A 17155-nucleotide genomic window follows, 5' to 3' on the forward strand; every position below is an offset into this window, starting at 1 on the left:
AGCAGGCAACATAATGCATTTTGGACCTTATAGGTGGGTGGGTCTGTTAAAAAGACTGTTCCACACTACTACATTTCTGACCAACTTTGTTATATTGAATTCAACTCAGCATAGTGTATAAAACGAGTTAAATTATGGGGAAGTCTGCATGTAGTCAAATTGTTAACAGATTTTTAAGTAATTTTGCAGGGTCTAAATATCCCTTTCTCCAGACATAAATCTACAAATAGGAAAAGATTAGGTCTTGGCTTTCTTCACTACTAACAGCATGGATTAAGGAAGGCATGTGGCAGCCTGGGTAGAGCTGGGTATTTTGGTTTTTGATCTTTTTCAGAAGTATAATTTTCTTTGAGATGTCTCTTGTATGAGTTCTGAACCTGAAAAATCCTGGCATAGTTCTCCCACAGCATTACTGACCACAAAGTCATGGTCTCCACACCAGCCTAGCCCAGGCAGAATTTAGATGGAAAAAAAGTATATGTGAGTGAAGAATACATGCATAAATTGTTGGTAGTCTCAGAACCAAAAATTACATATGTGTATGTAAGAGAGAGAAGGAAAGAGTATTTTAGAGACTATCATCTACAACTAAACACCTCATGTGAAGGACTCATGCTTGATGTATCTAGGTGCTACCCTGTTACCAGTGCAGGCTGGAAGAGAGGTGGAAAGCCTTTCATGTCCAGTAAGTACAAAGCTGGACTGGTCATATGCATGTCTTTTTTTTTTGTTTTTTTGTTTAGCCTACCACTGAAGGCCTTTAAGATTACAGTTTGCATCTGAAGGGAGAGCTTCAGGCCCTCACTCAAACCACTGATCCTCAAATTTGTGACCTAGATCCAGTACATTCAAAGTCAGGGATCTAAAAGTCTTTCTTCCAAGGATGGTGATCATGTGCAACTCCTTCCCATGACTTTTCCATAGCTACCAAGAGCTTTGAAAACAGACTCACACGCTTTGTGTCTAGAAGATAAATTTTTAAATCCAGCCTGCCATGTCTAAAGATGCTGAAGGGTTTAGACTGTTAGGACCCTAACTCAGAGAGCCAGGTGCCCAAGAACATAATTCACATCACTGTGTATTGAGAGGGTGCCTACAGCAGCAGAACCTGCTGAGAATGTAAATTCAGGACCCTGGAAGTGGAGGACAGGACAAAGTGGATGTTTTAATAGACCTCAGTTTGAGCCTCAGTGCCTTACAAATGGGAGGGCCTGCGACATACAAGGCCTTTGTGGGAAGAAGCCATCAGACTTAGAATTTCTCCTGCTGAGACCAGAATTTGGCCCATAGTGACTGAAGTTTTGGCCTTAGCTTTGAAAAATTGATTCACGGTCTGTAAATGTCCAGGAAACAATAAGGCAGCTAACTGGAAACTGCAGATGTGTCCTAGAAGTGCAAGGGAAGATTTTGCCACCCTGATAAGAAGAGTTCCCCATTTCTGATATCAGAAACCAACAGTAAGAAGTGAGTGATTTGTGCGGGAAAGAGTAAAAATTATCTTTAAAATGAATGCCAACCTTCATAACAAGATACCTCACATTGCTCAGCTGAACCAAGTGCTTCTGCAGTAGCTGTGCTGCGAGACAGATTTTGCCACTGCGCAGTTACATCTTAGCAGGAATGCCCCACTTCAGAATTACTCTCTCAATCTCTATTTCAGTTCCACAGAAGGTTTCTGAGCTGGAAGCCGGTGCTGGTGGCTGGCTGAGGTCTCTGCGAGTGAAGTGGCTGCCCCCTGCGGGAGACTGGGAGAGGTACCACCTCCTCCTGTGGAACCGCTCGGCCCTGGTGCTCAACACCACGCTCGAGAAGGACACCAGCGAGTACCTCATCCACGAAGTGGGCCTCATCCCGGGGAGACAGTACAGTGTGGACCTCTTTGTGGAGAGTGGTGATCTGCAGAGCAAGACTAGCTGCACAGGGAGAACAGGTCAGTGTGCTTGCCTGGGAAGTGAGTGCAAAGTGTTCAGCTGGGGTTTGTGGGCAATGAGAAAGAAAGGTACAGCAGAATCCACAGGTGAATTTCACTATTAATACAGGGAAAAAGAGCTCCCTTGTAGACAAGAGAAATAATTCTTCTTAGTAGTTCTGAGAAAACTTTCAAGGTTATTTTTGTGGCAAATATTTTGTTAATGAAAGCCTTGGGAATTATTTTCTATATATGATATAGGATATTCTATATACTGTCATGACTGAAACATTACATATACAACATTTCACTGTTGTATACTGTAGCTGATAGAGCAAGGCACATTGTCATCTTGCCTATCTTGTTGTACATTACAAATAATTTAGGTTTGTAGTGTTACTTTTAATTGACACAGCTAAGTGATTAGAACATGGTCTAATAAATAATATCCAGCTCTAGGTGTCTCACAGCTGCTTGACCCACAGTTAGGTACATAATGTATCTATTATGAAGCATAGGTATTAAGCCCCGTTCTGTCTTAATTTTCTGTTACATAGATCAACAGTCTTGGAAAGTGAGTTGTATTTCAGTGTAACGGGGACAAAATAAACAGATGCCCTCTGTGTGTATGTGTGCACACAGAGAAATTTACTGTTTTCTTTCCTTTATACCACTGTAAGTTTGGAGTGTCTGCCAACTTGACTGAGATACGAACCAGTGCAAAATCAGTGTCTCTCTGATCAGATAATTTGCATGGTTGTTTGTTATAGCTAAATTGGTGTAGGACTGGTTTATGGTACAAACGTTTTATATTGCTGTTTAGCACCCACACTTCAAGAGGAAGCTCGCTGACTTCACTGCATTTCCATTCATACTAAAATATGTATCCTGACACAAGCTTAAGCCTAAGCATTACAGCCATAATGCTGAAGGCTGCAGCTACAGCCCTTTACTGGAAGAGTAGCACAAATACTAGGTTTGTAACATTGGCTTCTTGGAAAAGGGTAAAGAATTCCTCTTGATTACAAATACTCTGTTGCTGTTACAATTCTGTCTTACAGAACAGATTCCTTAACAGCAGCTCAAGATACGGCATGTGTGTTCACTACTAACTCCTGTTCTCACTGAGATATTTGTGCACTTTTACAGCTCCAGAGCCTGTTCTCCAGCTCCGTGTGAAACATGCTAATGAATCTTCACTTAGTGTCATGTGGATGACCCCTGTTGCGGAATGGGACAGCTATGTGGTTTCACTAGGAGACAGGGATCTTACTGTCATCAAAAAAGGGCTTGCAAAAGAAGCTAAAGAATTCACTTTCACTGACTTGGTACCTGGAAGAAAATACACAGCCACAATCACTACTATTAGTGGGAGTTTAAGCAACTGGACTTCAGTGGAAGGAAGAACAGGTACCATCCTGTCAAACTATTTTAATCTTTACTTCTGTTGACCATTAACAACTTTCTTTGTTTTATAGTGAACTGAATAAACTGTGTCTATATTTCAAAAGTATTGAATTTATGTTTATTTCCTCAGTGTTTCCAAGTCTCTCATTTCTGACTATCAGTTATCTTGCAGTATTTACTTAAGTTTTTGGGGAAATGGATTTGTAATTCCTGACAAAACAGGTTTCTGAAATACTGTGTCACATTTGATCAATCTACATTACCACAAGTTTCCATATAAGAAGAACAATTTTCACTGAGTATCTTCAGGAAGGTCACTTCCTTGATTCAAAGCATTCATCATCTTTAAAAAAACCAAACATCACCACACAGGAAAATGTTGCTTTAGGGGGAGCATTGCAAGGTTGACAGACACAAAACATATGTGACCTTGAAAATGTATTTTGAATCTGTCTGGTCTTCTGATTGCAGAATCTGTGTCTCTTACTTAGGATGGTGGCTATGATAAAAGGAAGGTCCTATTCCCACCCCCTGCAGGGTGCTAATTTTGTGCATGTGTGCAAGTTATAAACCATATGTGTTGCTTTACTCTGTTTGACTTTTGCATTCTCCAGTGCAAGCAAGTCTTAAAATGTAGCTCTGGTCTGGCACAGCACAGGGAAAAACAAGCTGCTGGTGTGAATCTAATCGTGCCTATGGCTTGATAGTGGTCCTTACTCAAATGTTGTAAGTCCTTCCAAGGCCTGAAAAGTTTAACTTACACTTTCATTTCTCTGCTGTGTGATTAGATAGCTGGGATTTCACTTCCTTCTGCCTTATGCCCCTTTAGAAGGCCTATTTAGGCATAAAAGTTACAGTGTCCTGCTTAACTAGTATGAATCAGACAGGGATATCATGTCACTATTACATTCAAAGTGATAAAGAATTAAAATCAATGAATTTGAACATAGGTATTAATAAGCATTCCAAACCTCTCAGTCTTCATTGCAGTAGGATGGCTCACTAGGCTTGCAAAATATTGCTGTAAATATGACAGAAAAAGGTCTTGCATGCATCCTAGATTGGTCAGCTTCTGATGAAGCCTGAGGTATTACTAAAAATGCCTGTAGCACAGGAATGTGGCACTTCAGTGTCTCGTTAGAGCTTTCTGTATTATGACAGCGTTATAAAACAGGTGGGATTTTTTACATTTTTTTTTAGCTATGTGCTTTACTTTCTAGCTTTTGTTAATGATTGCTAATCAAATACTATGTGTGCAAAAAGACTGATATAAAACAGGAGAAGAAGCTTGCAATCACATTCTGTAAAATAAGAGCGTGCTTTATTTCAGTTGCGCTTGGTCATGTAAGCAGCACTACTTAGAAAGAAGTAGCTGTATTTCCTTGCTTTGACCAAATACTGTCAAATAAAAAAAAACAACTATTTGAGGTAAAATTTGTCCAAGGTGCTACATTCCTTTTGTTCTGTCCTTTTCATTCTTGTCCTGGTTAAGTTTAACAGCTTGTATTTAGATAAATGTTATGTTTGGTTTTTTAGTCTTTTGATGCTAGAAAAGTTAATGTCCTGCAGATCTTCTGATGTGAAAAGTAAAACCAAAACCATCCAGTTAACTCCGAAAGTAAAAGGTCTGACACTTCTGAGGTATAGATGACTGTGCCCGAGGTATTCAGGAAAATAGTTTGCCATTTAACAGGAATGAGAGATGGGGTGTAGGAGAAGAAATGGAGTCTAATAGGAATGAGAGATGGAGAATAGGAGAGGAAAGGGAAAATGAAAGTCACAGTATTTTAAAGTCATCAAAACCCCAAGTGACTTCCAAAATTGTTGGCCTTTGTTTAATGGTATTTATAAAATTCCATTTCTTCCAGTTCCCTGATCTTGAATCATTGTGGTCTGACTGGGAAAAGCTGTGCTAAACCCTGAAAGGCCTTTCTGTGCCTTAGATAGTTTCCCATAGACCGCATCCCATCAGACAGGAAGCAGTCCACAGTTAGATTATTTTTAGTCCTGTTGAGTCTGGCTGCAAATTGGAATGTTCTTTTGATGCACTTCCGCAATGTGACTAAACTTGGGTTATTTGGGGGATTTGTTTTGTTTTATTTTGTTTCTCCTCAGTAACATTATGACAATTTTCTTTGCAGTGCCAGCCCAAGTGACAGGTCTGACCGTGGCAAGTCAGGGATCAACCAACAGCTTGTTCACCAACTGGACCAGAGCACTGGGAGATGTAGACTCATACCAAGTGCTACTGATTCATGAGAATGTTGTCATTAAAAATGAGACTGTTCCCAGTGAAACCAACAGATACCACTTCTATCCCCTGAAACCTGGAGGACTATATTCAGTTGTTGTCACCACTGTCAGTGGGGGAATATCTTCAAGGCAAACAATCACAGAAGGGAGGACAGGTAAAAAGGAAAATACCCCAGCATGTGTTTTGTCAGTTCCTAAAAGCTTAATTTATTGAAGAGAATGGTCTTGTGATTAAGCCATTGCACTGAACATTCAGAAATACAGGAGTTTCAGCCATATAATTCCTGTATGTATGTGACCTCAGGCACACTGTGGGTCCAGATTCACGTTAGCATAGCTCCCTAAGGAGCTAACTGCCCTGCCTACACCATGAACTCAGTACAGCAGGACCACTCTGTAGTGAAGACAAAAATAGGCCCTGAGAGTGATGTACAGCTGTGGTAGCTGAGTCACCCCTAGGAAGGGACTTTCTTGTTCCATTGACTAGTTGGCAGCATAGGGTGATTGCTCCTTAGGTACATAAATTAGCTGCCTAAAGGTGGCGAGATAAATTTATGTCTCAGTCTCTTATGACCCATTCTTTTGCTCCAATCCAACATTAAAGAATGTCCACCAGGGTTAATGACACATTATGAAGCCCTTCTATACTGCATAAGACAGGCTTTACTTTTGCACCAAATTCTGTAAGTGTAATGACTCATGAAATGAAGGACCAGTCCTTTGGATATTTAAATAGAGGGAAATATTGACAGCACAGTGCAATTTCACCCTTTATGCGAATTTGGCAAAGGCTGGAAATTCTGCAGCTTGCTCCAGTGTTCTTTCTGAACTATTTTCAGGTGAAAACAACAACCCCAAAAAACCCGAACAAACAATGACAAAAAAAAACCACAACCCCACAATTGCAGAAGAATAGCACCAAAAGGCCTAAAGTGAATAAACGTATTTTGTAAAATCTATTTTTCTTTTACTCTGACAGCTGATGGCTTGTCCCTCTAACTAAGGTAAGTCAGTTCAGTCAGTCAGAGTCCAGTGAAAATGTGAAAGTTCATTGTGATTAAGGTCTGCTTCATTCTGACAGTTCTGTACCTGAGTGATGGTATTTCTGACAATGTGGAGCCTTTGATCTCACCCTGCTGCTTTGAGAAACAAATTTCATTCATGTTTTGGCCACTAGGCGTCAGAGAACTCATTGTAAATGACGCATTCTGCTGTGGGCCTCAACTTCATGCAAGCTTTAACAGTTATTGCTGCTACTGATGAATGGCAACTTGAAAGGATAACTCATCTCCTGGGACTTTAGAAGTGCTGAGATTGTGCCACCAAAGGCAATTTCCTTCACTGTATTCAGAAAAGCAGACAAGTGTTGCTGAGCTTCTCAGGAGTCCCAGACTGCTTATTTTGCAGGGCGACATTCCAGGCATTCTGACAACAATAGGAATTGGGTAGTTAAACCTCTCTTGGTTTTTCCTCTTTGTTGCACAGTTCCTTCCAGCGTGACTGGAGTAACAGTAAATAACTCAGGTCGCAGTGACTACCTCAGTGTTTCTTGGCTGCCAGCTTCTGGAGATGTAGACAGTTATTTGGTAACACTCTCTCACGATGACCAGATTGTTCAGACTCTCACCGTTTCCAAATCCTTCAGTGAATGCTCCTTCAGCAGCCTTACTCCTGGGACGCTTTACAATGTGATGATAACCACGAAGAGTGGGAAGTATGAAAATTACTCCTTCAGCCAGGAGCGAACAGGTAAAGAGAGCCTCGGAGCAAATCCAGTCACCATAGCAACTTTGTATAGCCATTATCAATGATCTCTCAGTATCTAACCAAACTGGGATGGGTGAGTAGGGATTGGAGGGTCAAACTACAAAATTAAAGCTTTACAGACTTAGTTTTATTCTTAATCCCCATGTGCATTTATCATATAAAAGTACTTTAGCATGAATAAAAGTCATGTGTTAGTCCTTGTGAGTAAAAATAAAACATGTATCAATTTTAGCTCAAATCATTTTCCTGCCCTTAACACCTCTGGTTGGCTCTTCCAAGTATACCCTGTAGAGCGTCCCAGCTACCCCCAATTACTCAAGTACTGGAAGAATGGGATAGATTAGGCTAACTACTAAAATATTTGAAAGGTGTCACATAAATGAATAACACCCATATGTATGGTTTTGGTCATGCAGTGCTCAAGAAGGTTATATCAGGAATAGAAAAGTTTCAGAAATGGGTGGCAATAGTGATGGAAAACCTCTTAAAACTTCCTCAAAGATTGAAGAGACTCAGACTTTACACTTGGTAAACCAGTAAAATGGAAGATGGTAAGGGGTGTTAAAATGACAAAGAGTGTAAAGTTAATGCAATTTTAGTCTTCTCATAATGTAAGTGAAAATCCAAGAGACAGCCATTTAAATGGGAAGCAAATTCAAGATTAGTGTGAACCTGTGGAACTCACTGCTATAAGCAAAGCTGACCAAGTTCCAAAAGACCAAAAACTGGAAAGGCAAACCATTGTTACATGACGTAAAGCAGCCTAGACACGGCAGTTACTGTTTTAGAGGCTAGGGTATTGCTTAAATCCACATTATGGTCTTTTTGCAACTTCCTCAGAAAAGTCTGGTAATTACCACAAATATAGTCCACTACAGCAGCTCCTGTTACTTCAGGAAGTTATTGCTTTCTGAATCTTTAATTGTGGGTTTTCTTTCAGTCCCTTCAAGTGTTCAGGGACTTACTGTCAGCAATTCAGCCAGAAGTGACTACTTGAAGGTGTCCTGGTTACATGCCTCTGGATATTTTGATAATTATGAAGTGATCATCAAGAACAACAATGATTTCATCCAAACAAAAAGTGTCCCAAAGGATGAAAATGAATGTGTGTTCACTAATCTGGTCCCAGGGAGGCAGTACAGTGTCACAGTCAGCACAAGGAGTGGAAAATATGAAACTAGTGAAAGAGTCTATGGCAGAACAAGTAAGTAAGCACCCTGGAAGCATCTTGAGACGCTCCAGGATTTTTTCTGTTTACCATAGCTGGCCTAAAATTTTCATGTGATTTTAACACAGAATGTTGAGTGTGAATCTTTGAATGTGTAAATAAATAGTTTATGACCAATGTTTAAGTTATGGACATACAGTACACGAAAGAAGAGATCTGTGCTGTGAACTTGGAAAGTAAATCTTGAAATATGGAAAACTGAAATAGAGTGTACAGATTTTCACATAAACTTAGTACTTAAACTATGCCAGAATGTACACGACAGTTTTTTTCTCATCATGGAAATGTATAAGGAAAAAGAAGGGCTAGACCTCACACTTCTCAAATTACTCCAAGAACTGGAGTTGGAGAGCATGGGGCAGGAGCGGTAAAGTGACTAGCTGTGAGCCAGGAAGGACCTGAATGCAGTCTGCCTGTCTTCACCTAGCACTACATATAAGCTAATGAGCCATGCTAAGAAACTGAGTTTATTAACACAGATGTAGCACTGGGCAAAAATAACTGACCTGCATCTGGCAGGAGTTTGGAGCTGTTCAGAGGGGTGCTGCAGCATATAGATGGATTGCTTCGGGTCTCTGCTAGCTCAGGCCTCTTCGTACAACATTTGTTGTACATGCAGATCCTACTCAACTTTTGTTGGCTATGCGGATCCTCTGCAGGCTCCATTATTACCCACTTATTATTTTTATGGTGGTAGTTTGTGGGCTCACTGTTCTGAAATGGGACCTTCTGAGGTTAGATACAGTGCAAGCCACAGGCAGCTGCCCTTGTAAATAAGTGCAATCTACTGCTTCTCCTAGGGAACTGAATGAAAAGTTTTAGTGCTGGAGCATGGCATCAGAGCTGTTATCTTTTTGTTGTGATCTGTTAATATGTACTGAAAAGTTTTCTATCTTTCTTCAGTGCCAGAGTCAGTGAAGGAACTGACTCTTAGTAACAGGAGCACAGAAGATCTGCAGGTAACTTGGTCAAAGGCTGAGGGCGATGTTGATAAGTATGAGATTCAGCTGCTCTTCAATGATATGAAGATCTTCCCACCTATTTTCCTTGGGAACACCATTGAGGAGTATTGGTTCACAGCTTTGACTCCAGGACGTCTATACAAAATTCTTGTCTTGACCATCAGTGGAGATGCACAACGTGCTACTTTCATAGAAGGCCTGACAAGTAAGAAATAATATGATATTTAGAGGAAAGAATGAGGCACATAAAATTAAGGGTGAACCATGATCTTACTTGAGCTCCTGTAATACTGGCACAATGACAGCATATCTCATTGAAAATCACACTAGTACTTAAGCCAAGTTGATCTGTGCTTAATAAACAAATGTCACAGGTACCAATATTTGATATTTGGCAGATAATTTAATTTGTTGCATAAGAATAGTATTGAGATGTCAGTGCTGGATTTCTGTTATTCCCATGAATGCCAGTTGTTTGCTTAGTATCTCCAGCTAAATAACTTAAGCTGGTTTACACCTCTTGTTTACCCACCTGAAGTGAATGGGTGTGATTATAACCGCAAAATGGCTAACTAACTAAGTGTACATAAAGAGCTCTGATTTTCCAAGGTGTATCTAAAGCATCATTTGGAAAGCAGGCAGGTTACCCAGACAAAAGAAGATAGAAACTTCTTTCTTTTTTACTTATGTTTTATTTACTTTTGTTCCTATGAAGTCATAATTGCTTTTCTAAAATGGCACAATCCTACACAAATGTCTTCAGCTTTACTTGCATTTACCCATGATTGAAATGACTTGTACATGGAAATGCTCTTTGTCCTTTGAATCATCTGCTGCGGCCATAAAAAATGTAGGAATTTGGAAGTCTGAATCAAACAGGAAATATGTGAGCAGGTGTCTTTGTGTTCCTTTTTTTTTTTTTCCAGTTCCAAGCATGGTCAGAAACATTCATGTGTCCCCTAATGGCATGACAAACAGCCTGAAAGTGAGCTGGACTCCTGGAAATGGAGATGTTGATTCCTACACAGTGACTATATTTCACCAAAACCATCAGCTTGATTCCCAGAGTGTCTCAAAACATGTGTCTGAGCACACGTTTCACAAGTTGGAAGCTGGGGAGCAATACCAAGTGGTGGTGCAATCTAACAGTGGCACCTTGCACAACAGCTTAGCAGCTTTTGGGAGAACAAGTACGTTTCTTTTGAGACAAGGGCAAGTTGCATTAAATCTTCCCAGAAGCTGAACCTTATTAATAATGTTTATGAACATACTATTGGGATTCTAAGATTTGTGGCAAGCTTTTTTCCGAAGGAGTGTGAGTCCTCACTCTTGCAAACACCTAGACATGGGTCTGTTAATAACAGATCTGTCATGTCAGTAACATTGCCTAAGTGAATGCATGTGGAATACAAGTCTCCAGCCCAAAGTGCCTTCGCAGGATGCATGCAGTTCCATTGCCGCTCAGGCCTGTGCCTGTACCCATCCATCACATATATCTTCAGGGCTCCGTTTAGTCAAATATTGTGTTGTAGCAGAGCCCATTGTATGGTCAAGGTGTGTTGTAGCAGAGCCCATTGTATGGTCGAGGTGTGTTGTAGCAGAGCCCATTGTATGGTCGAGGTTTGTTGTACAATGTTCCACTGCATGTTGGGACACAGAAAACAGTGGAACACCCTGGTTTCAGTCCATCTTCTCTCCAGCACCTGAGTGTGTCTGCTGTGGCCTTGGCTTTTGTGAGCAACAGCTGTTAGCTAACATTTTCTATTCTGTGCCATTATATTGCACCACTCCTTTATTTTGCAGTTCTTTTCCACATGCCTTTATTAACTGTTCCCATCAGTTCATCTCACTCTCCTCCCTCTTTTCATGATAATTTACATGTATCTATTGCTCCTTCATACCCAGTTCAGATGTTCATGTTGCTCTCAAACTTCATCTCGTTGTATTTATGTCTAGGAATTACTTTCTTGGGTAAACACATGCACAGACATTCCTCTCCCACAAGTGAACGTGCAAATGAATGAAGATATTTTCTATTAATTACTTTATTCATAGTTGTGTATTGAATGTGTATTGAATGATCTCTATTTCACCTAGTAATGTCCTGCCTTTAATTGTTGCTTTCAGTTCCAGCCTCTGTCCAGGAATTATTGGCCCATCATGCTTACAGCAGTCATTCCTTGTTAGTAACCTGGCAGAAAGCTCCTGGTGTAGCTGAAAGATATGACATTCTGCTCTTGAATGAGCAAGGAATCCTCCTGAGCAACAAATCAGAGCCAGCTACTGCCAAACAGCACAAATTTGAAGATCTATTAGCTGGCAAGAAGTATAAAATACAGGTTTTGACAGTTAGTGGTGGCCTCTTCAGTAAACGAGCAGAAACTGTTGGGCGAACAGGTAATTATAACATTTCTGTGTATTTATAGTTCCCTCAGTCAGATATCATTAAATACATGAATCATCTTTATATCTTGATTCTGGAAAGATTATAGTAAGAACAGACTCCAGATATTTATACATCATTTTTCCTTGGTATGTGAATCTGAAATTGTTAACATAATAATGTGGCCATGGTTCATAATAAGGATCTTAAACCAGATTGCTGAATGCTTCCTTCAGTCCATCTGTTATGGAACTATCTGAATGCTTTATTGTCATCAAGTTTTTACTTCACAATCTCAAGGCTTTTAGCACAGTCTTTACTCAGTGAAAGCTTCTTGCAGAAACTAACGGAGAGGTCTGTGTGAGTGCAGGCTAGAGAACCAGGCCTGCTGAGAAATACAAACGTTGTCTTGGAGAGACTCAATGGCACCTCGTAAATGCTTTCCCCTTGCTTCTGAAAGTTGCTGTTGACATTACTTAGCTACTTGTGGCTTAATTGAAATGTATTCCAGACATGAGTTGTTGCTTTACTAAAGGTTCAGCTTAGTGGCCAGACATTTTGCATTTATTCTTCTTTTCAGTTCCAGCAGCAGTTACAGATCTGAAGGTCACAGAGAACACCACTGACCGACTGTCCTTCAGCTGGACTACCTCTCAAGGAGAGCTTGATTCATACGACATCTTCCTGTACAACCCAGACAAGTCCCTTCATGACAGGATTTCAGGAGAGCAGCACCTCCAGCAGTGTTCATTCCAGAACCTGCGGCAAGGCAGGATGTATCGAATGGTGATCGTTACCCACAGTGGGGACCTCACTAACGAGTCGTCTGTCTTTGGAAGAACAGGCAAGAACATCTAAGAAAACCATCTGTCTCTGGTGTGGTGCTCATGGGGGACACCAGTGAGCTAGTCTGAGTCTGCTGTTCACTTTAGATTAGAGAAACTATTAGAAATATCAAAATGGGCTCTCATACATGAAAAGCATTAGACAAAGAAGAAGGTCATTTTTGAATTACATGGTTACAAGAGGAAAATGGATCAAAGACCTTTACAATAGTTCCCAGGTACTCAGGTCAGGAGAGGAACATCCCAATGTATGCTGCTTAAACGTTAAAGGAAAACAGCTTTGTCCTATCTTAAAAGCATGGTCTATGAGTGGAAAAGACCAAAAGGCAAAGCAGGTAGGCTTAATGGGGAAGACAATCTACCAGTAAATAAAAGTTGCTCCCCCTGGGGAGCTCTGGCTGCAGATCTGTGTTTGTTCAGCCACACGTAGGAAGCGGAGATTCCTAAGCAGCTTTAGCAACCCTGATGCTCTGTGAAACCTTTCTTTATCCTCTGAGGCACTTTATAGTAGCCCTTATGTAAGAGTGCCTCTAGACAGTGGTGTGCTTCCTTCAGCTACCTCAGAACTGGATATTTCCATACACTGAGTGGGAAAAAGCTTCTTAACATTTGCAAAAGTATCTATTATAAACATTTCAGCCTACTCTGGGGACAGTGTCATTTCAAAATAAGAAAGGAAACTATTGAGGTACACTTCCTGATGTTTTCTAGCTTTCTGGCCAGCTGTGATGACTGTCTGGTTTATTACATGGCTGTCATTACAGGATAAGTGTAAGTTCTGCTGGATTTTTTTGCCTTTCCTCACTCTAAGGATGTTCTGCATAAAGTAATATTTGTCCCCCTTTTTTTTTCAGTACCAGCTGCGGTTGTTGGCCTCAAGGCATCCAACCGAAACATGACAGACAGTCTGTGGTTCACCTGGGGTCCAGCAGCAGGAGATGTTGACTTCTATGAGCTGAATCTTTACAACCCAAACGGGACACAGAAAGAAACATGGCAGAGGAAAGACCTGAAAGAGTGGTATTTCCAGGGGCTCATTCCTGGCAGAAAGTATACTCTATCTGTGGTGACTCACAGTGGTGACCTGACCAACACAGCAAATGCTGAAGGAAGAACAGGTAAAAAACACAAAAGCTTTGGGATTTTTGTTTAGTCCCGTATGTCAGCATTCGTATTAGTTCGCAGCTATGCAACACACTTGTTCTGCAGGAGGGTTTATTGTAAGAGTCACTGAAGGTGTAAAGATAAAGAATGTCCTTAGGGGTATTAAACCAATGGAGTGTGATTTTATTCAGTGCTGGTTTACTTTCAAAGGCTCAGGGATACGTAATGTCTGTGAAAGTCACCACCATCAGCAGAGGTGCAGTGATTAGCTGTGTACACGGAATAATATAATCAACCTTGTGATGCTTGAAGAAAATGTATGTTTCATTTTATGTCTGTGTAAAAATTTGGTAAGAATCTGTCCCCTTCCCTCTTCTCCTCTACTTTCTGTGTAGCACCCAGCCCTCCTAACACCGTGTCATTCACTGATGTTGCAAACACTTCCTTATCAATCACTTGGCTGGGTCCTCCAGACTGGACAGACTACGATGATTTTGAGTTGCAGTGGCTTCCAAAGGATCCCCTCACAGTATTCAATCCTTACAGCAGCAGCAAATCAAAAGTACGCATCATCTATGGCCTGCGACCAGGAAGACTCTATGACTTCAGTGTCAGAACTGTCAGTGGTGACAGCTGGAAGACATACAGTCAGTCTCAATTTGCAAGTGTGAGAACAAGTAAGTGAGAGTTTCCATTGCATGCTGTCAGCTGGATAAGATGCAAAACTTAAATCTTATCAGTTCCTTTCACAGTCAGTAATTTCCATTAGTGAATTTATGGATGATGGTGATGAATTCATCTAGATTCTAAGCCCTTGCTGTGTGCAAGGTCAACCGTTTAAAGATTGAAAATGGACATACACTTACAATCTACACATCCAGAGTGGGGCTGTTTGGGTGCGGAGCCTGAATCAGTCAGTTTCAGGGTAAAATAAGGCTGGATATCCAAACTTCTCTGACAATACGATATTGTCAGAGCAAACAGCAAAATGTTTCTGAATGATCAGACCAGAGAGATGAATGAAGCCCTGCTGTACTAGATTTGAAACTGAAATCAGTGTTTCACTGCTCTGCATTTCTGTCCATGTTTGTGGATCTGCATAACCTCTAGCTGTCTCTATCAACCTCAGGAGCAGGCTGATTTGAAAAAGTGACCTGGAATTGTGAAAGCAACTGAGCCTTGGCAAGCCCTCATGTCACCTGGGGTGGGATTCAGCTCCAAATTGACATCTATGTTTAGTAAGCTGAATAGCATTGCTCCACTCAGCATATTTATTAAAACAAGAGACCTCTTTCACCTCTATTTAATCACTTAAATGTAGATGTCTGCTATCTGAAAGTGAGATCTATTTTTGTTATGTGACCTGTTGTACATCGTGCTCTGATATTACATGGATAAAGTGTACTTCTGTGGTATGTTTTAGTAATACGTGCATACCACATGCTAGCCAGGAAAACGTAAAAGTCATGAGATGACAGTATCAGTATTGACTGATTCTGTTAACCACATGTGACCTGCAAATAAGTTGTAGCAGAGTTCTGGAAATCCGTTGCTTTGCAGTGTTGTTGTTAGTGTTAAGACTTCCGCAAGTAGTTCTGTTTGCTTGTTTTCACAATTAATGACTGAAGCTTCACAAACTCAGTAAGGCTGATGTCACTAGATGTGATTTCAGATGGCTAAAATGAGTTAGCCTTGCCTAATAATAATAATGCAGCACATATTTGCAGGAGAGGTAGGAATTATGGTTCCTAGCCTCCTGCTCTGATTAGATGGTTGTGTGCAATCTAAGGGCTCTAGTGTGAGCAGAGCAGGTGCTCTGAGCAGGATGATGCTGTACCTTTTCCCACTAAGCTTCAATTTCTCAACATTCCTCTAGAACCAGACAAGATCCAAAGTCTTCATTGTCGACCGCAGACCTCTACTGCCATTGCCTGTTCCTGGACTCCTCCTGATTCTGACTTTGATGGGTACAGTGTTGAATGCAAGAAGATGGACACTCGTGAAGTGGAATTTTCTAGAAGGATAGACAAAGACAAATCTCTGCTTAATATCATGACCCTTGTTCCCCACAAGCAATACATGGTGTCCATCAAGGTGCATTCTGCAGATATGACAAGTGAAGTCGTTGAAGACAGCACCATCACAATGATTGACCGTAAGCGTAATTCAGAGTTGCTGCGAAGGGGGGAAGTGAGCAGCAGTAAGGAATTGCTTGTGTTGGTTTGACAGGAAAATGAATTCTGAACTCCGTAATTGCCAGTGTGTAGTACTAATAATCCAGCAGCCAAAATAGAGTGAATCTGTCCTTTGGTCCCTGTTGTGACAGACAATGCAGGATTAATTATGTTGCCTCTCATTATATTGCCAGACCTGCTTATTTGGAGAAACTTTAAAAGTTATCCTGTCATTCTGATGTTCAACACCAAAGATATCTTCATCGTACGCCTTTAGCTGTCTTCATGGTTGCTGCTTGGCTTCCTGTGCCTGGCTGTTTCCCCTCATGGATGGTAGCCATCATAAGCACAAATATTCTTCAGTGAGGACATCGGATTGTGGCACTGGATCATTTTTGGGCTCTGTACATTCTTTTGAGGTGCTACCTGACTAAATTACCTGTAGGAGAGGGGAATCTCAGATTTACATAGCATGTGCTTTGAAACAGCTTCTTCAGTTTCTCTACCCATAGGCTGCCGTGTGGAGTGTTATCGGTAGAATCAGCTGATGCCTCTGCACTGCCAGACCACTGTGGTGAGCAGCCTGCCATTGCTGGCCCTAAAGATGCTCCATTTTTTGCAGTACTGCTGGATTCAGTGGCACAGCAAAACACAGGGGCCTGAACCACTCTAGGGCTAAACTTCTCAGAAATACAAGGTGGCCAGGAGGCTTATATTCAGGGACACTTTGATAGCTGCTTATTGAAAGCCACATTGGTGTGAAATGCTAGATCATAAAAATTATGTTTGATTTGGACACTGTTGAGCTAAGCTGCAGAGTTCAGTCACCGTCCCATCTTCTGCCTTCCCCCATCGATAGCCTTTTAATTGCAACAATGTCATCTCTTTCCTCTACTGCAAAGGATGCTACAAATTCAGATGTAGTTACAACTAGCTACTCACGTCACAAGAAGTGATTCTGAGTCCTAATTGAAGGCTAGCTGTTTCACATTCTTATTTGCTTTAAACACTGCTATTCTCTCAGATTCTCATTATTACTGGAAGCCCTACTCAAGGAAACACAAGAAAGTTGCAGCTAGACTTTATACATATAAGAAGTTCAGCTAAACAATATAGGAAAGCG

The 17155-nt window shown here is 40.9% G+C and overlaps 1 protein-coding gene across 1 annotated transcript in view; it reads left to right on the forward strand.

Annotated features, from left to right (window-relative positions):
- The window catches only part of PTPRB (protein tyrosine phosphatase receptor type B), a 58961-nt gene that overhangs the window by 24979 nt on the left and 16827 nt on the right, over positions 1–17155 (forward strand). The window contains exons 8-19 of the mRNA XM_057429351.1: positions 1661–1930; positions 3059–3319; positions 5458–5724; positions 7055–7318; positions 8277–8540; positions 9468–9731; positions 10453–10716; positions 11654–11923; positions 12490–12753; positions 13609–13872; positions 14254–14535; positions 15735–16013. Of these exons, the coding sequence (XP_057285334.1) occupies positions 1661–1930; positions 3059–3319; positions 5458–5724; positions 7055–7318; positions 8277–8540; positions 9468–9731; positions 10453–10716; positions 11654–11923; positions 12490–12753; positions 13609–13872; positions 14254–14535; positions 15735–16013 (3213 nt within the window). The remainder of the gene's footprint in view (positions 1–1660; positions 1931–3058; positions 3320–5457; positions 5725–7054; positions 7319–8276; positions 8541–9467; positions 9732–10452; positions 10717–11653; positions 11924–12489; positions 12754–13608; positions 13873–14253; positions 14536–15734; positions 16014–17155) is intronic.

This window comes from Pezoporus wallicus, unplaced genomic scaffold, assembly GCF_028554395.1.
Source record: "Pezoporus wallicus isolate ANWC-B61680 ecotype Strahan unplaced genomic scaffold, APGP_CSIRO_Pwel_v1 contig_5069, whole genome shotgun sequence".
Classification (NCBI taxonomy): Eukaryota; Metazoa; Chordata; class Aves; order Psittaciformes; family Psittacidae; genus Pezoporus; species Pezoporus wallicus.